This window comes from Mirounga leonina, unplaced genomic scaffold (genome assembly GCF_011800145.1).
Source record: "Mirounga leonina isolate KUSES-001 unplaced genomic scaffold, KU_Mleo_1.0 Mir_127, whole genome shotgun sequence".
NCBI lineage: Eukaryota > Metazoa > Chordata > Mammalia > Carnivora > Phocidae > Mirounga > Mirounga leonina.
The window spans coordinates 45,121,628-45,142,713 of NW_023270316.1; the positions used below are offsets into that span (position 1 = coordinate 45,121,628).

The 21,086-nt window shown below is 36.4% G+C and overlaps 1 protein-coding gene across 1 annotated transcript in view; it reads left to right on the forward strand.

Moving 5' to 3' along the window:
- DIAPH3 (diaphanous related formin 3) overlaps positions 1–21,086 on the forward strand; it is a 485,828-nt gene that overhangs the window by 256,911 nt on the left and 207,831 nt on the right. The window contains exons 21-22 of the mRNA XM_035003260.1: positions 4,975–5,214; positions 20,262–20,391. Coding sequence (XP_034859151.1) covers positions 4,975–5,214; positions 20,262–20,391 — 370 coding nt within the window. The remainder of the gene's footprint in view (positions 1–4,974; positions 5,215–20,261; positions 20,392–21,086) is intronic.

Consider the following 21,086-nt stretch of genomic DNA (forward strand, 5'->3'; position numbering starts at 1 on the left):
CTTTCCTTCCTTTCCTTCCTTTCCTTCCTTTCCTTCCTTTCCTTCCTTTCTTTCTTTCTTTCTTTCTCTTTCTTTTTTTTAAGATTTTCTTTATCTTAGCACAAGTGAGTGAGCGGGGCAAGGGGCAGAGGGAGAGAACCTCAACCAGCCTCCCTGCTGAGTGTGGAGCCCAATGTGGGGCTCTATCTCCAGACTCTGAGGTCATGACCTAAACCCTAATCAAGAGGGATGCTCAACCAACTGAGCCACCCATGTGCCCCTTTAGATGCATTTCTTGACATGAAACGAACTATTTTTTCCTGAGCATTCTGGAAGTCTTGAAAATAGTGGTCAACCAATAGTAAAGGGTAGATATTTTTTATGTAGTTTAGCTTAAGAATTCAAGTTAAAAACTTTTTTCTAAGTGTCTTAATTCTGTTAATAGATTCACATTGCTTTCTTGGATGTCGCTTTCCTTCCTCAACCCTTTGTCATTTTCTCTAGACTTGTCTCGGACAACGAAGCATTTGTTCTTTCACATTCTCCTTGCATCTTGCACCTCTTCCACAGAGAACAGAAGAACTAGCTAATAAAGTATGAGTGGAGAGTGCAGTGTAAGGGGACAACAAACACGAATCTGGAAAATACTAAAAATTCAGCACAGCAGGAGGTAGCTGGGAAAGGAAAGGAGTCCGAAGTCGTAGCAGGCGGTGCTCACAGCAGGGTCAACTCTATAGTGTTTTGTCTAATAACTACTGTGGCGCAGTTAAAGTCCATTCGTACTCCTGGAAAAGCATAGGAGTAGTTTGAGTATCAGATGGTTTTTAAGTTGGGGTTATTAATTTCCAAACTGTGATGCTCTGAGTGGCATGCACATGTGATCGGCAGCAAGTTAGCTCGAGGGCTGTGTCCTACCTGCATGTGACCTCGCAGGAGTCCTTAAACCTTTGTGAAATCATATTCTGTTATTCCTGATATATGTACAAAGTGTATGAAGTAAAGGTTTAGAGTGGCCAGTCAGTTAAAGACTGAAGTGAGTGGCTTTTCAATCAGTTGGCTACTTGTAGTGTTAGCTAAATGAATGGTTAAAATAGTTTTAAAACGACTTTAGGGGAGAATAATGAAGATAAGGAGAACGTACTGAAATTTCTTTTGAGGGAAGCCTACACAAGTCTGCAGGCAAGAAGGTAGGGGGAACCCAACAAGTTTTTTTTAAGATTTTATTTGACAGCACAAGCAGGGGGAGCAACAGGCAGAGGGAGAGGGAGAAGCAGACTTCCCGCGGAGCAGGGAGACTGATGCTGGACTCGATCCCAGGACCCTGGGATCATGATCTGAGCCAAAGGCAGACGCTTAACTGACTGAGCCACCTAGGCGTCCCAGCAAGTTTTGAATAAGCCAGTTTCTGAATATCTCTTATCTATAAAAGAAATAAAGAGAACCAGATATGGTATTAGACATCGTTGGTATAAAAATGTCTACTTCTGTTTTTTCCCAATAAAACAATGGATGACATTAAAGTTACATGTGAAAAACATAATGAGATGATGGAAGATGGCATCTTCCTGGGGACTACTACTACTTTTTACCCTTTAAGACAGATGGAAAGACTTGGATGATCCAAGGGTGGAATTCATGACTTAGGTGACTCACACAGTATTGAGTGGGCATCCAGTCAGTACCTGTTGGTTCATTCTTCTCTAAAGTTGTTTCATTTCATCTCTTCGACAACACTCACATTGCCAACAAACCCAAGTGTGTCTATAAAGATTACCCTTGGCGTTCTGGATATTGCTTGTGGTTTGATTTTCACCAGTCACTGTTTGAAAGGTATTCTCATTGGGGCATGGGACATCTCTGGTCATGGGGTGGGGAGATTGCAGGAATCCTGCCCCCTGCTTTCAGACAATAGTGAAAGTATTTTCACTTTCTTTTTTATGCCTTTAGATTGATCTTCAGATCACAGTTCATTATTGTCAGAGTTTTGTGATGCGAGTTTATATTACTAAGACTCCGTGACAATAAATTGAAAGGATACCTCTGTGAAAGAGGAATTCTAATTTCTTTTAGCATTCTAATTATTAGCTATCTTGCAGTTAAACTTTCTTAACTCTTTTTGTCCTCCTCCTCCTCTGTTGCGACTTTCTGTTACCATAGAGAAGATTATTTGAGCACTATAATGCTCCATTTTTGCATCCAGCCTCAGACAAATGAGCGGTTCCTTAGCAAGCAAACAGAATGCAAGTCTGTGAAGTGACAAAGAAACATCCTTCAGGAATTTAAAACAAAAAAAAATTCTAATTTTTAAACCTTTTTTCTTTGATCCTATGTGACAAAAGACTGATTTGATTAATGACAAAAAGAACCCTGTGATTATCATAGATCTAGATCTTAGATCTTAGAACATTAGCGTTCTTTACGGGTTTGGTTTTGTTTTTAAATAACAGGGACAGTCATGTGTCCTGGAGGATCAGCGTAGGCTCTTCAATAGTGGACTCAAGACCTTAATGAGCTCCAGGTGATCCCTCACGTTCTTTTCCAGCTCAGTGATTTTGTTCACTAAAATAAATTTATTTCATATTCGTCAAAATATTTTTTTAAAATTTGGAAGGAAAAACAATATGTAAAGGACGTCTAATTTTAAAAGATGTTGCTCCAAGATGTGTTTTTTAGGATTCCTTTCCTGACTTTGCTTTGTCAGGCTTTTTCATGAACTCATAGCATTTTGTTCTGCATTACATCATACACTTACTCTGTCTTTTCAAGGTACCTGTCCCCAGTGCCAGGTAGACTCATTACTCATACAAATCTAGGTTATATTTTTCTAGGAAAATTAATTACTTTATACCGGTTACATATGGTTTGCTTGTCATCAGGGAAGCTTTAACATATTTTGGGGCAGTATAATATAAGCATTTAAGCAGAGTTTTTTCTCTCTGTGCATAAAGTACATTAATGTAGGTTAAAAGTAATATATTTTGTAATACTAATATTTTCCTGGGATACTTCTCATGTTTACTGCAAAGTAACAAAGTATCATGAATGAGGGCACAGGTCAAAAACATGCCATGGGCGCATCATATACCTTTTGAATGACCGTAACTGTGTGTACTCAGGTGATTACTCCTTTGTTTTACTATTCTAAGGGATCTATTAAATGTAATAGAGCATTTTACAGAACTGGCCCAATATAATATGAATGCCATTTGCAACGTTTAAGGATAAAAACGTAGGGAATTTAGCCCATTTGGGAACATTTAAGACATATGAAATGACTGTATGAGAAGTAATCACTGCTTAATTCTACTTCTTGTGCTGGACATAGAGGTCCAAACAGAAGGATTCATGCCCACTAGGAATTGGTATTCTAATAGAGTTTCATTTTATCTTTCTAACATTTTATATTTATTCTATGAACCATTACTAGTTTTTGCTTTGTTTTTAAGTCTTATTTGAGCTTACAGTCTTTCTACTTTCTTGTAGGAAGAAAAGAAAAGTTTCCTCTAGACAGGCAAATTTGAAGACATTCCTTGGGCTCCGGGAATTTTAAGATATTTCTTAAAGCTCTTTGTAGAGGGGAGTCATTAACTACATTAGTTGAACTCTTAGCATCTTGGCCGTATACACTTAAACGTTTAATCTGTCAGGTGGCTGGGGAGAACACTAAATGTGATTTATCTCTTTATATTATTTACTACGAAACTTTTCAGTCGCTGGCTGGATTCAGTCTCCCGGACACTGTTCTCTCAGAGGTATCTCTGGAGAGCCACCCCCTGTTGCTCAGAGGTGGTTAGATGGGCACACGGGGCTGTACCATTTCAGCCAAGGAGTGTCCGTTACCGCCTTTTGACTCTAGTAAGTTCAGGCTTCTGTCTGGTCTGTTTAATTTTAAATAACGGTCATTGTATTATGAGCAGATAGTCTTGTGCCTCCTGAACAGAAATCCTATAAGCTTTGTGTGACATTGTCCTTTACTTTTTTCCTTTAGGGTCTGTGACTGACACAACTATTCCCTATTTTAACCCTCTCGTGTTCTGTCACTATTTTTTTCCCCTGACCTTGCTTCTCACTTCTTTTTGATATTTATAATAGTTGTTGAAATTCAATAGTTTCACTGTTATTGCCTCATCAAGGTGTTTTAAGTCTCAAATCCCTAGTATATTTGGACAAGGAATCCGTAGCTTAAATGCCCTTTGTCTCCAGTCTTCAGTTAAATGGCTCTTCTCCCTTTTGCTAGAACACACGGGAGTCAGCTCAAGGCAAGAACTTGCTGACTCTAGCCTTTTTGTTCTTTTTAAAGTCTTCAACCCCCCACATTCGCAACAAGGGAACCCAGAGTCCCGAACAGGGTTCACCTGGCATGGGATGGACCTGTGGCTCTGCGTGGCTTCTGTCTCTGGCTACGCCCATGTTCCCCAACACTGACCCTGCTAATTTAGTGTGCGTCAGGAGTCCTTCAACTTGGCTGTTTCTCAAGAAAGTCAATTTAGTACAAATTGGGACCTATTTACTTTCACTCCATCTAACACATACTGTTAGTCGGCAGGGCTGCTGAGGACAGCGGTTGCTATTTGAAGAAAACAAACCCTCTTTAGACCTTTCTGAATGTTTTAAACATGACCCCACATTTTCCATATTGAACAAAAATTAATGGTAGGAATGCTTTGTAATTTGTTGCTTCTGTACCCTGTTACCTTTTTAAAATTTGGTTTCTGTTAAGAAGTTATATATACTTGATTACGGGACCATTGTCATTGAATTAAAGCTTTCTTTCCATTGGGCATCTAAATTGTTAATTTTTCTTCTTTGAGGAATGACTCTTGATTGCTCACAAAAACAAGCGGGGCTCTTCTCTCTCCCTGCTATCAGTTTGAAGGAACATATTGCTTCCTCGGCACTGTCATACCAATAAATCATCCCAGATTACTCACAGTCATACAGTACTAAAGTATACCATGCATTTTAAAGGGAATCTGTTATTTTCTTTTCAATCAGATGAGCAATGTGAAGAGACTACGGCCACGGCTCAGTGCTATTCTCTTTAAGCTGCAGTTTGAAGAGCAGGTGAACAACATCAAACCTGACATCATGGCTGTCAGTACTGCCTGCGAGGAGATAAAGCAGAGTAAAAGCTTCTGCAAGTTGCTGGAACTTGTGTTGCTAATGGGAAACTACATGAACACGGGCTCCCGGAATGCTCAAACCTTCGGATTTAACCTTAGCTCTCTCTGTAAAGTGAGTTCGTTTTTTAAAAACACATATTTGCCTGAGCACTTACTTGGAAATGTCAGCCCTGATTACATTATTTAAATATTTTTATTTTGATGTGCTCGTTATCAAGAATTTAAAGGAAACCATGAACCCAAACCCAGAGTGAACTGAGCTAATTTACTCAACCTCAGAGCTAAATCCAAATATTAATTTTCTCTGATCTGCAAATCCAATGGAAGGATTTTGTTTAATAATAGAATTATGTTGTAAACCTATGCTTTCCCAAACTAATGAAATGGAACATCAAAATATTATTTAAATCTAATATTCAATTCAGGTAGCTGCAAATGATGGTATAGATATATTGAGAATTGCTTAGGCTTGCCACTACATTTTTTACCTTTACTATTTAAATATTTCTTTGCTTTTTTTTTTTTCTTTTTGCAAGCTGACTAAAGGGAGAAAAGAATGAGACTGCTTTATATAAAGGGAAAATCATTTTATTAGGAATAAACATGCCTCGGATGTCATTGATGATTTTGAAGTGTTTCTATCTAAATATAATTTTAAAGGATGTGAGAATTAAGTAAGTTTAGAGATTTGTTTTTTTTTCTCCTGGATTCTTCCACAGGTTAAATGTCCTTACCACAAATATATTCACTGTTTTATGTAACAGAGCTTTTTCCTCAGAAGCGGGCCACAGTAATAGTGCTTTATTGATCTGCTTACAACAAATTCTTCTCCGTTACACATCCTACGAAAAGCTTTCTTTTGTTCTTGACCTGCTCTAACATCTATGCTACCTGATTAAGGAATTTGATGACTGGTTTTCCCCGCTGTCCAGAAGTTCACTTCACGCAACTTCACTTGTATAAAAGACCTACATTAGCATACACCTGTTTCCAAAATGAAATCCGAAGAGGATTTCCGCTTTTACAAAATGGTGATTGCTCCTCTGCTTTACGCCATTTGGATTATGAAAGGTTTCATGGGAACGCTCTACTTTCAGGTAGCTGGGGAGACCTGTGTTGCAATTGCCACTTAGGGAAGGTGAGAAACAAGTCCAGTTTTAGCCTTGGGTTTGCTTGAATAGTTGATCTCTCAGTGCTTTCATGACTTTCCTTATGCAGTTTTCCCGACCTAAAGCCTCCTGTTGGTATCAACAGCTTGTGAGTTTGCTTAACTCCATCTCCATCTTTTTATTTTCCTCTCATTTTCTGAGCCTGATCTATTCAGTTAAGATCCCTAGCATGGGGGCTGTAATTCATAATACATGTATTGAAAACTTTGCACATTTATGGGGTGCTTACCTATCCCTGTGCTCAGTGCTTGACCTGATCATCTCATTGAATGGATGTAATTATTTATGTGGCATACACAGAACCCTTGTTTTTCACATGTAAACCATTATGATTAAAATTTTTAATAGAGTTCTATCCAAAAAGTTATGGCAACAGAGGTGAGAGAGAGTCTAGCTCGGTTAAGGGAGGACAGCTAAGCATTCAGAGAGGAGTAGGAATTTGAGCTGGATCTGGAAGTATGAGTGGATATTCCTGAAAAGGAAAGGCATTCTAGACAATAGCCATCAATTGGCATGAAGGGTCATATCGTGGCATATGTGAGTCCACCAAATGATCGGAAGCTTAGACGGGAGAGGCGTGCAGAAAATGGAAATAGTAAATTGGTCTAGACTGAAAAGCACCTCCAGCGGCACACCTGATGGTGAAGATTAACAGAGACATGTTAGTTCTTTAATTCAAGTGATAGTCTCAGAGATGTCCCATAGCAATGTAATTCTAATAGCAGTATGGAAGAAAGGTGAGCTGCACTGTCCAGTCCTGGTACCATGAGCCACGTGGGGCTGTTCACATGTAAATTAATTAAAATTTCAATAAAATTAGGAAAGAGCTCAGTCACCCTTGCCACATTTCAGCTGAGTAAGTGTCCATATGTGTTGGCAGCATAAATATAGCACATTTCCATCACTGTAGAGTATTCTCCTGGACAGCAGTGGCCTAGAGGGTTATAGTTGGGAGAGACTTGGTGACTGGCGGACGTGTAGCAAGTGACTGAGGAACTCAAGCTGAAAAGATAGATGGCGAGGATGATGGAAGCTGCCTTCATTATTTAGCAAGTATTCTGAAACAGTGTGTGTCTATTATGAAACTGTGACTATATGTTGAGACAGTGGAAGTACAAGCTTCGGTAGTGGCAGAAGGGTTTGGGGTAGATAAGTGACACATTTAAGAAGCATCTAGGGAACTGTGAGAATGTGGTGATAATGAACTTGGAAAGGAAAGGGCAAGGAGGCAAGCACACCTGCCAGATTCAGGCTTTCCCTGAGCAGGGAAGCAAAGGAAGACAGACAAGCTGAAGAGCAAGGTCAGGGAGAAATTTACACCTGTAAATCAACTGGAGTTTGTTTCTTAGTGTTAAGTGTCTGTTCCTCTGGAGAGCTTGCATCTCAGATCTCCAGTCGACTCACAAAGAGTTGACCATATGCCTTTCCTCATGCTTTCCTTGCAGAGGAGCTGTTGACAAGACATTAGGTCTGATCGATGAGGTCGAGTATCCTGATACAGTGCCTGGTGCATAGTAAATAATAAATAGCTGTTGAGTGAATGACAATGCAATAGACAAAATGGACACAAAGTTGTGCCTCTTAGTTATGCAGTTGAAAGTAGACATCCTCTTATACTGATACATAGTGGCTGATGCATAGTAATTTACAAGGACAATGCATGTTGCTATTATTTTACTATAGTTTATCTGTAAACAAGTTAATCTGTATCCAGATAAGAGTCGACTGTATTTTCAGGCAATGATACTAGATATTTTGATCATCCCTATTAGAAGCCTTCTGTTGTGCAAGAAACAAAATAAATACTACAACTTTGTATTTTTTATTAGCCTACATGTCAAGTTGAAAGCATATATTGAACAAGATAGCTCATCATGTTTGTTATCAGAAGTAGCAGCTTGATCTTTGACAATTGTGATTGAATTTTCACACTGAGTATAAAGCATTTGGTTTGATGATAAACCCCCGTAAAAGGAATTCCATATTTATTTGACAGTAGAAAGACAGGATAATATTTTAATCTGTTAAAACATGCTGGGTAATTATATGACATCTAATATTCTATATTCAAAATCTTTACTTTTAAATACCCTTTATAAATTTAGCTCTAGTATGAGAAGTGTATGAAAATTCATATTAAATTGTTAACTTTGCATTGTTTAGAAATAATTGCATGAATCGTGAAATCTGTATACATTATAGTTTAATTTGGGGGGCTATATTACATCTTTGTATACATTTATAATTGAGATAGCTAAATACAATATCCCTGAGTTCAGAGGGAAAGCTTTGTGAGCTCTTTTTTATCCTAAAGATTTGATGTGGCCTATGATACATAAGTGTAAAAGTAAAATATGAGAAAGAAGATAAACATAAGTGAGAATCTATTAAGATATAGGTGTTTAGGTTTGAGACTCAGTGAAATGCAAACATGGTAATGAAACTTTACATGAGCTAAAGATGAGGTTTCTCTCATTAGCCAAAGGTGAACTTCCCAAGAAAAATTGCATGTGCATTGTTATAAAAGAAAAATACGATGTTGAGCCATGGTCTTTAAAACAGTAAATGAAAGAGTCAGTTATATTAGGATCTTTCTTTTAGAACTAGCTCTCCCTCCCCTCCCCCTTTCCTTTCCCTACAAGTGTGGACCAGAGCCTCTTAGGGTCTGACACTCCAAGAGAACCCTCATGGTAAGATACAAATGTACTTTGCAGTTACATAATGCTATTCCTAGTTTAAGTAAAATGGTGTAAGTACCTTGATTTCTGATGGCTTGACTATCTAGAAGGATAAACCTTAGAATATATAAAAGAGTGGATGGACTTCTTGTCATTCATAAAGTCCTCCAAAGATATTGCTAGACTTTATATAAGAATTGGATAATATGGAATTGGAGGTTATATTCTCTTTTTCAGGACCTGCTATTGATTAAATGCAAATCCATATCCTTAGAAATTCAGTCAGTAAATGGTAGGGCCTGACCGAAATGCACACCTAGAAAAAATGCGTATGTGCTTAGTGTTGAAGTTAATTTTCTTAGACCTGTTGGTAGGGCAAAGACTTTTTTTTTTTTTTTTCCTTCAAGTAGATCAGTATTCTAGCAAAAGAGTGAATTGATCCAATCATCAAAGTTTAACACCATACTAAAGTATATGAGAGTATAATACAATATAGTTTGTTTATTATACAATAAAGTATAATACAAATTAACTTGTAAATTTAAAAAGCAAATGTTACCAATCCATACATCATGGCTGTAACATGTGTTTAATATTTCCTAATGTCTAATGATAGGTAATTTTGGAGTAACAAATTATCCTGATCAACACAGGTGGATGATTAGCTGTAAAATGTAGCTCTTTGTTCTGAGTAATTAAGTAAGCTGTATCGGGATAGTAGATATAAATTTTAGAAGAGTTTACAAATTGTAATAATTTACTTTTGCCAGTGTTGATGCTATTTTGGGGGAAAATTGCAGAAACCAAGTAATTATTGATTCCATTATAAATGTATCAGTATTAATCACTTTGTAGGAAACTTTTCTATTCTCTGTGGCAGTAGACCACGCAGTGAGTTCATCTCAAAGATGAATTCATCAAAGGATATGTAGTAATGGGGATGTGAAGGAGTTAGAAGTTAGGTATTAAAAAGGTAGGCAGTGGGAGGCAAGATTTGTTTTTGTGTCCTCTCTTGATTTTGATTTTTTGTCCATTTAAAAGATTTTGTTGTTGTTCATTGAAGTGCATGAAATTTTTATCTGATTGCCTATATATTCTTTTTACAAGTGCAGGCTAACCAAAAGTAGAATAAAGCTGCCCAAAGCTGTGATGGAGAAGATTTTTATCTTCTTTCTTTCTTTCTTTCTTTCTTTTTTAAAGATTTATTTATTTTAGAGAGAGAGAGGGTGGGGGGACTTGAGCGAGTTGGGGGGAGAAGCAGAGGGGGAGAGAGAATCCTGAAGCAGGCTCCCCGCTGAACAGAGAGCCCAACGGGGGTTCTATCCCAGGACCCTGAGATCAAGATTTGAGCTGAAATCAAGAGCCGGCTGCTTTACCAACTGAGCCACCCAGGCACCCGTGGAGAAGATTTTTAAAGGGAAAAAAAAACAAAAAACAAAACTGTTTAATTTCCTTTTTGTTTAATGCCCCCCACCAACTCCAGTGAGTGATTTCTTGAAGTTATGAACAGCTCTTCTTGTAGTACCTTGATTATCAACCTGTATTACCCTTGAAGAAATACTGATGTGTCATCTCCACATTGGATCCATTACTTGAGCATGTATGGGTGTGGATCTTGATTAGTGGCTTTTTAAAGGTCCCCCAGGTAATTTTAATGCACAAACTGAACTGAGAATCACTTTGTCTTCTGCCCTACTTCTTTATCCCAGAATGGAAAATCCCTGATTGGTGGTGTGAAACCAGCCAACAAACAAACATACAGAAGCAAAACCCAACCAACACAAGAACAAAAAACAAAAAAGAAACAACTCGTCTTCACTTAAGGATGAATGGTGAAAATATTTCCAAAAACTGCTGCTTTTTTTCATGCCAAGCTGAGCACTACTCTGAAAATGAAGTAGTGAGTGGAGTGTGAATCTCAGGCACACAGCGGAACTGAAATAAGCTGATGGCCAGTGTCCTGAGTTATTTTGCAGGGCTCTGTCTTGTACAGGTAGAGTTTCAGTCATTATAAAAAGCAGGAGACAAATACCTCTGCCTGTCACTTGTTATTGCCATATAGGGTAATACTGTGAAGCTTCTTTTGTGAAATTTACTTCTCATATATCACTTTTCCTTCACTCTATGAAGTTATTTTGAAGAAAGACCCCTGCCAAACAAACCCATTGTTCCATCTGCATTGTGTTTTAGAAGGATTTTAGAGAGGTTTTTATTCTTTATTGGATTGGCAAAATCACACCAGTGAATTTTGGCACCCTTTGAAAGTAAAGCAATTTTTGGCCAAAGACTTGCAGATAACAAATGCCATTCTTATCCAGCCAATTAAGTCACTGAAATACTGACTTCCAAAGTAATGTGAAACTACTTAGGATTCTTAACCCCTTTGATTCATTCATTAACACAATTAATCTATAGCATTTTCCAAGAAATATTTTATTGGTTTTGCTAAGCAATGTTTTTGATAAATTTTATTCACATTACCTTTTTTTAATTGCTATTAAGCATTGTAACTTGAAATTATTCTTTCACTAGAATTAGAGTGTCTTTGCTTGTGAACAGCAAATACACTGTGAGTTATTATCTCACCATTCTCATAGAAAGCCTAGCTAATCTATCAAACTTCCTTTACCCCCAACACACAGCCTCAGCATTGTCCTTAACACCATACTTACAGCTACTATCCATTAGAGGCAGCACCCAAGATGAATCTTTCCAACTATCCCTGTTTTAGTCTAGTCTCCTGTTTTTATACATTTTAAAAATGAAAAATCAAAAATTGAGTAAGATGCTCCATTCCTGGAGGAACTTACTGTTTACCTCTTCTTTGTCAAGGGTCTGCATTGCTCTTGTGTTTTTGGGATAGAGGCAAAACATGCAGCATTATTATCTCTATAATTATAGTTGCATTTATGAACATTTGTTCTTAGGTGGCAGAGGTGGGGGAATATGATGATAAAATGGGAGCACACCAAAGGCAATGACATTACAAGAAAGGAAAATTATTGGACAATATCTCTCATAAACGTAGATGCAGAAATTCTCAGCAAAATTTTATAAAATTTCATAAAATTTTATAAAAACCAATGATGTATAAAAAAATTTACATACCACAACCAAGTGTGATTTATTACAGGTATGGGAGGCTGGTTAAACATTTGAAAATCACTTAACAGAATCCATTACATCCACAGGCTAAATAAGAAAAATCATTTGATCATATTAATAGATGTAGAAAAGGCATTTGGTAATATCCAACATCCATTCATGCAAAATACAGGGGGATTTCCTCAAGTTGATAAGGAATATCTACAAACACTACAGCTAGCATCATTCCTAATGGTAAGAAACTGAATGTTTTCCCTCTTCAATTGGGAAAAAGGAAAGGCTGTTCCTGCTCACCATTCTTATTCAACATTGTATTGGAAGTCCTAGCTAATGCAGTAAGACAAGAAAATGAAATAAAAGATATTTAGATTGAGAAGGAATAAATAAAAGTGTCTTTGATCAGAGGTGAAATGATTGCCTACATAGAAAATCCCCCTGAATTAACCAAAAAGAAAAAAAAAATACTTCCTGAAACTAGTAAATGATCATAGCAAAGTTTCAGGATATAAGATTGACATAAAAAAAAGTTAATCACTTTCCAAATACCAGCAATGAACAATTGGAACTTGAAAGTAAAACCAGTATCATTTATGTTAGAACACAAAAGCGTAATACTAAAATATGAACAAGATTCTTATGAGAAAAAATATAGAACTTTCATGAAAGAAATTGAAAAAGATCTAATAAGTAGATATTCCAGGTTAATGGAAAAGAATAAGATGTTTCTTCTTCCCTACTTGATCTATAGATGCAATGCAATCCTAATCAAAATCCCAGTGAATTATTTTGTGAATATTAACAAGCTGATTCTAAAGGTTATATGGATATGTAAAAGACCCAGAATAGCCAGCATGACACTGAAGAAGAACAGAGTTGGAGGACTGATACTACTGGACTTGAAGACTTATAAAACTGCAGTAATCAAAACATTGTTGTATTGGTTAAAAAAGTAGATCAATAGAACAGAATAGAGAGCTCAGAAATAACTCCACATAAATACAATCAAATCTTTAAAAAAGAAGCAAAGGTAATTCAATTGAGAAATAATAATCTTTTGAAGAAGTGGTGTTGGAACCAGTGCACATAAACATGCAAAATAAAATGTATCTACATATAGACCTCAGGTCTTAAATAAAAATTAACTCGAAATGGACATAGGCCTAAATGTAAAATGCAAACTACAATTTTTAGAAGAGAAGAGAAAATCTAAGTGACCTCAGGTTTGGCAGTGACTTTTTAGATAGGATACCAAAAGCATGATCCTTGAATGAAAACTATTGCTAAGTTGGATTTCATTAGAATTAAAAACTTCTGCTCTGCAATAAAAACACTGTTAAGATAGAAGACAAACCACAGACTGGGAGAAAATCTTTGTAAAATACCTATCTGATAAAGGACTTATATCCAAAAATATACAAATAACTCTTGAAACTCAGCAACAAGAAAACAAGAAATGGTCAAAAGACCTGACCAGACACATCACCAAAGAAGATTTACAAATGGCAAGTAAATATATGAAGAGATAATCAACTTCATATGTCAATAATTACAAGCTAAAACAATGAGATAACACTACACACCTATTAGAATGGCTAAAATCTGAAACACTGGCCAAGACCAAATCCTGGCAAAGATGTAGTACAATAGGAACTCTCATACATTACTGAAGGGAATGCAAAATGGTAGGTCTACGTTGGAAGACTGGCAGGTACCAAGTTAAACATATATATATATTTTTTAAAGACTTACTTATTTTAGAGAGAGAGCATGAGTAGGAGGGGCAGAGGGAGAGGGAGAGAGAATTTCAAACAGACTCCACGCTGAGCACAGAGCCTGATGCAGGGCTCAGTCTCATGACCGTGTAATCACAACCTGAGCTGAAACTAAGAGTCAGATACTTGACCGACTTCACCACCCAGGCGCTCCATGTTAAACATATATTTAACATAGGATTTAGTGATCACACTCTTACTCAAAGGAGTTGAAAACCTACACAAAAGTGTTTATAGCAGCTTATTTTTAATTGTCAAACTTTGGAAACAACCAGGATGTCTTTCAGTAGGTGAATGAATAAACTCTGATGCCTCCATACAATAGAATATTATTCAGTAATAAAAATAAATGATCTCCTAAGCCAAGAAAAGACTTGGAGGAACCTTAAATGCCTATGAAGTGAAAGAAGCCAATTTGAAAAGACTACATACTAGATGATTTTAACCATTGGCTTTTTGGAAGAAAGAAAATTATAGAGACAGTAAAAAGATCCATGGTTGCGAGGGGTTGTGTTGGGAAGGTAAGAAAGAGAGGAATAGGTAGAGCACAGTGAATTTGGGGTGAAACTATTCTGTATGACAGGGTAATGGTAGATACATGATATTATTCCTTCTTCAAAACCCATACAGCTGTAAATGCAGAGTAAACCCTAATGTAAACAGTGGATCTTAAGTTCGTGATGATGCATCAATACCAGCACATCAGTTGTGATGTGTACCACACCTAATGTAAAATGTTACTAATAGGGGAACTGGTGTGGAGGAGAAGGTATATGAGAACCCTGTTGTTTTCTGCTCATGTAAAGCTGAAACTGCTTTAAAAAAAATGTTTAAAAAATAAAAGGTAAAACATTTATTTTAAAATTAATGTATTTGATCCATTTATATTAACTAAAGAACAGTGAGCTGTTTTAAATGTCTCGTGGAATAGGCTGTATAAATAAATAACATTGAATGATACAGTAGATAATGTAATCTAACATTTTTACTGCAGGGCAAAAATGCTTTTACCACTGCAGTTTCTATGTTCACTAAAATCCAAGAGAAATAAATTTAAAACATAATTCAGGGAAAGTTGAGGGGGGATATGGAAGAAATCAGCTTATAATTATAGGAATCCATATTATATAAAGCATTTTCTTGCTTATTTAATAATGTTTCAACTCTCACTTTAAAATGAAAATTACACAATATAAATTATTTTTATATATGAACATCACAAATTGTCTAGTATCTTTTTTTACCTAATATCAATTGATCTCCACCTATCTTGAAAATCATTATGAAAGTTTTATTATTGGTATTAATAGTTATGGTGGAGACATAGATGATGTGAAGCATTTTATTTAAATTAAGATTTTTATTTCCATTGTAGAGAGATAACCAATCTTTTTAAAAAATTTAATCAGCATGTCGATTATTTTCTTAATGTGTTTACACATATCAAAAACATTATTCATTGTATAATTGTGGTTTTCACTAGTGAGTTTTTACTGGCACATTGACCTTCTGTCTGAGAAAATATATATTCTTTGGGCACCTGGGTGGCTCAGTCAGTTAAGCGTCTGCCTTTGACTCAGATCATGATCCCAGGGTCCCGGGATCGAGCTCCGCATCGGGCTCCCTGCTCAGCGGGGAGCCTGCTTCTCCCTCCCCCACTCCCCCTGCTTGTGTTCCCTCTCTCGCTGTGTCTCTCTCTGTCAGATAAATAAAAATCTTCAAAAAATATATATATATATTCTTTGACAGTATGTGTTAACACATCTATTTTTATGTGAATACCTTTAACTTAAATTTAGAGATACTATTTCATATGTACACAAATCACTTTATTCTGCATAGTATTTAAGATGGAATATGATGTTAGTACATATACTTGTTCAAGTCTTTTAAAGGTTAAACTTAACAGCTGTCTTTTCATCTACCCATATTCATATAATATTTTGTCAGCACTAATCTAGCAATGTTGAAAGGCTTGCTGTTTGAGTGATAAGATTCAGGTGGCATTTTATTATATTTATGGATAAAACACTAGAAAGAATGTCATGCTCTCAGAACTAGAGATGACCTCAGGGGAGAAGGTATCTGTTCTTAGAGGCTTTCCAGGCTAGAATTAGCAGGTTATAGGGCTTCAGTATTTTAAATTGCACTGATGTTCTTTTGTTGTCTTACTACCATTTTTGTCCACTGTGGTTTTGAGAAATTTGTTTCTTTTGACACATAATAATCTCAAGATTTTTGTAGAGGAACTGTATTTTGTAGTGAGGTTATGAACTTTGGATTCACGCAGACATGGGTTTAAACCTTGACTTTACCAGTTAGTTGCTATATGATCTGGAGTATGCTGCATGACCTCTCAAATCTTTCTCTTCCTTAGTTATGCATATAATACCAGTTCCTCATAAAGATATTGTGTGTTTTAAGCACTAAATATATGGCTACTCCTGGTCTCAGGATAAGTGCCACATAAGAGCTGTGGCTATAATAATATCAATGGTATTAGTGTTAATGGTGTTAATATTGACTATTACTAATATTCATAATTAAAAATTAATTTGATTATTAATATTAATCATTATCAATATTAATGGTATTCATGCCATTCACAAGTTAGGGTCTTCTAGAATGTTCATGGAGCAATTACAGATTCTCATAATTTTGTCATTTTATGATGTTCAGCAATGTCTGCAATAGCTAGAGTGTCCGTGCTGTTTTGATACATACTTAGATAATAGAAACACAATAATGGAAGCAGAGTTACTAATTCGGCAATATTCTTATGATTTAAGTGTCATTGGTCAAAGAGTAAGGGGCCTTTGAATTCTAAGGATCACCAAAAATTTACTCATATTTTACGAATTTTCCTTGTGATTAAAACAATGGAATATCCTTTAAATGTCATCCAAATTTGTGCTGAATAGCTTAAAAATATTTCAAAACATTGCATTGTAGCTACAAGGGAATTCTACTCCAGAGTGACAACTAGGCCATGATTTATTACAGGATCTTCTTTTAACATTATTTTGTCTGGAATGAACAGAGCAGTTGAAGAAACTCCATCTATCTTTTTGTTTATTTGACATCCATGCTGCATTAAATGTACCTCAAAGAAACAATATACAAATAAGAAATTCTCCTTAACAGCCATGATTACTCACCAGCAAGATACATCTCTTGGCAATAAAACAAAAGGGAGCCTGTCAAACAGTGTCTGTTAAAATTTAAATAAAGCATATTTTTTAAACCTAAACAAATTTTTATTTTATTTTTTTAAAGATTATTTAGAGAGACAGCAAGAGAGGGAACACAAGCAGGGGGAGTGGGAGAGGGAGAAGCAGACTTCCCACTGAGCAGGGAGCCCAATGTGGGGCTCAATCCCAGGACCCTGGGATCATGACCTGAGCTGAAGGCAGACTCTTAATGACTGAGCCACCCAGGCGCCCCAAATCTAAACAAATTTTTAAAGCAAATATTTTAGCTTCGTTTTCTTTCCAAGAGTTAGCGTTAAGAAGTGTGCTCAAGTGAACTGTTATTTCCCTTCAACAAAATTAGCACCATCCCCCAAGCTTTCCATATTCTTCTAGCTCAGTTGCTGATTATATATAATATGAGTAATTAGTGGAAATAGAATGTGCCCTTTTTGTTCACATTTCTCAAAAAGTGGTAAAAAAAATTGAGCAAGTAGATAAAGACGTTGATAAATATTTTGTTGTGCATTCATGCTTTTAGAGGGTGACCTTTTCTTCATTCTTTCTTGTAAAGTGATTTGGGGGGAAGAAGGGAGGGAATAGAGTAATTGGGGCAGGAAGAATACCTTTGTGTACTTATTCCTGAGAATATTAGGACTTGAATGAAGATTCTCCACCCTGGAATTTAAAGCCACATAGCAGTTTGTGAATGAGACACCTATGTTATCAACAATTGGTTGCTATCTTTGTTTCTTATCTGAACTACTTCTCATTTATTAGGTTTACTTTGAAACTTATTTATTTGGAAATTTGATTTTTCTTTTTGTCTTACAGCTGTTACATACAAATTCTGAAAGGATGGGAGAATTTTGCTTCCATTTACTATTCAGTAGATCTACTTTTTAATATTAGGTTGTTGTCAATACTCTACTTGCTAACCAGGCAATGTTTTCAGTAGTACAGCCAGCCCAACACCCTCCTCCATGAATTACTGTCTAGCTTTGTGATGGTCTCTGAATAACTTGAATCTTTGTTTGACTTGTATACTTAACGTGGACTAAACTGATAGATGCTATAAACTATATTATATTCCAGAATTCTAATTCTGAATTTTTGTTGCTCATGAATAAAGACCAAGATTGATCCAGTTGGTTGTTGTTAGATCATAGAGATTTCTTGATCTATTAATCCTAGCAGTTGCTGACTATTTAGTTTCATCATATATAGTCTGGAAAGCTCCTTCCAGGCTTTACAAATTCTAGAGGTCGATGGTGCTTGTGCTAATCAACATTCCATACAGGCTGCATATCTAGTTTCACAAGAAAGGAGCATGGTGTAGATGTAATTAGTGGCAGTCGGGAGATGAGAGCCCACAGAGGGGATGCTATTCCCCAGGCAGTCATTGCTGTCACGGGGGTAGAGGGGATAGAAGAGTTCACTATTAGGGTGCTTTAAAAAATAAAAACAAAACCAAAAGACAGCTTTTATGCTACGTCTTGGTTATATATTATTTCTATTAATAGAAATTTTCTATTCTAATAATTTCTATTATAACAGAAAATTATTACATTTATGAAAGTTTGCAACTTTTACTCTGGCCTTATCCATTAAAGATGATAGTGTGAAGGAAATTATGGATCGAAAGGTAGCTTAATAAATCAGATGAACATTCTCAATATATGTGAAAACAGACTGAGAGATTCTAACTGCTTTTAGCATGCAAAAAATAACTTGTGAACTGGGATTACAACTAGGACATATATTTGTATATAAAATATACATTCTATGTACTTGTTTGGGTTCGTTTGATCAACTGTTGAGCTTTGGGGGCTAAAGGCTCACAATCTGGTGGGCCTAGACCGTTATACTCCTCTGAGTTCTAGCCAGGTATGCTCAACAGTTTATCCACTCCCCAGGGGATAGAAAATTGGTTCTTGGGAAGCAAAAGTATCTTGCTGTTTTTATGTACAAAGCATAGATACACATACAGCACATGAACAGATATACAGGATACCTATGATTTTAAAATTTCATGGGTGCACATGATTAGGAAAAAAAATACCTAAAAATGCTCTTTGGTCAGCAATAATGAAAGAAAAAGATCGAGAAACATTTTTCTACGCCTGTATCAATCTACATCCTTTGTGGGCATTTTTACTTGGATGTTACTTAAAAGCTTCAAACTCATTCAAAAGTGAAACCAGTCTCTCTGCGCTCCGCACCCCACCCAAATCTGTTTCTCTGTCTTTCCGTTTACTTCAATTAATGGTACCACCTGGGTCTCCATGGCCCCTCTGTCAGGCCCTTGTCTTTTCCTGCCTGGATTGTTGTTTCAGGTTTTTAAGTTCTTTCCCTGCTTGCTTTTTGCCTTTTATCCACACAGTGCTAGAGGGAGCTTTCTAAACTGTCAGTCTCATCATCTCTTACCCAGTTTAAAAACTCCCAATTCTGAGGGATCCATGGCATACCTTTCCTCCTGTTTTCTGGTCTTTTCCTGTCTTCCCAGCTTTTTATCTGTCTACTCTCTCTATTGTCCTCCTCAACACTTCTTTTTCTGAGTCACTCAGACTCCTCAAATGTGGTGTTTTCTTCCTCAAGTGTGGCCTTTTTCAAGTATTGCTCCATCTGCTCATGGTATGGCACTTTTGAATATTCTTCCCTTCCCTAATCCATACAACTTCCTGTCTACCAGTGTTCCAGATGTCCTGTGCTCTGAGGCTTACTTTGTTATTATTTTTATTCTGTTTGTCACACCATGGTAAATGTACGTGTGTGTGTGTGTGTGTATTTCCCCCCACTAAACAGCTTCTTGAGGAACAATTCTGTGTCTTATTTATTACTGCATCTCTGACTCCTACATCACCTAGTAGGCATTCCATAAATATGTGCCAAATTAAAAAAAAAAATTTTTAAAAAGGAACAGATGCCTGGGATTGTTTTAAGTACTATTATTATATAGACTTTCAGGTTATTCTCTTCTCCTAAGTGTTTATCATGTATTTTTTCCCATAAAATGTTGCATAATAGATTGGATTAAGCTTATACTTTTCAACAAATGTTAATGACTTCAAACAACAATACTTAAAGAGTAGCTTTTCAAGTACTTAAACATTTGCAATTCAAAAATAGAATGAACTAATTTTACAATTCATTTACTTCTTACCTACAAAATACAGTATTGACATTAGGTAAGTAGGCAGATTACCAAAATATTTTTTACTGTTTTTTTTCTCCCTCTCCTATCTAGCTAAAGGACACAAAATCAGCAGATCAGAAAACAACACTACTTCATTTTCTGGTGGAAGTATGTGAAGAGAAGTACCCTGATATCCTGAATTTTGTGGATGATTTGGAACATTTAGACAAAGCCAGTAAAGGTTTGTGCTTTTATAGAAAACATTTCACTGCTCTGAGTCTTCATTTAGTACGTCAAGACAGAAAATGCCTTTTATTTGAACAAACTTGCTACTTTGCCACAGTGTTTTAAATATGTTTATAAAAATATAAAAAATATGTAGTTATGTAGTTAAGCCTTATGAATACCTGCCCAGCCCCACCCTCTGCTGCTCAGCTGCCTCCACTGTAGCCATGGTAACCCTCACTTGAGTCAGTGTCCTTCACTTGGGGATAATCATTGTGTCTGGGCCAAGCCCCAGTAATCAGTGTCCCCAGTTGGCCTAAGTTCTAAATCTGTCTCTACCCACACTGAAGGTAGAGACTGCATTCTTTGTCTTAGTAGAGGCCAAACTGCCAGAAATTCCCTTCAGTCCTTTCTAATGCCCGGATGTCTCACCTACTTCTGTCCCCACTGGGTTTAGCTCAGGTTGCAAAGGGTCAGGATAGGATAGGACCTGTTATTAATAGTTGGTTATAATATGATTTAAGTGCAGATTTTGACCACTTGAAGAATCCAGTTTTTATTTATATAGCCTATTCTATGAAAAAATTTTACTTGCTTCAACCACCAATTTATGAATACGCATTTCTATGAATATATGCATACATACTTCTTGGAAGACAACTCATTCCAAATGGCAAGATACCTGTATTGTCATTGTGTTGAAAACTGGTC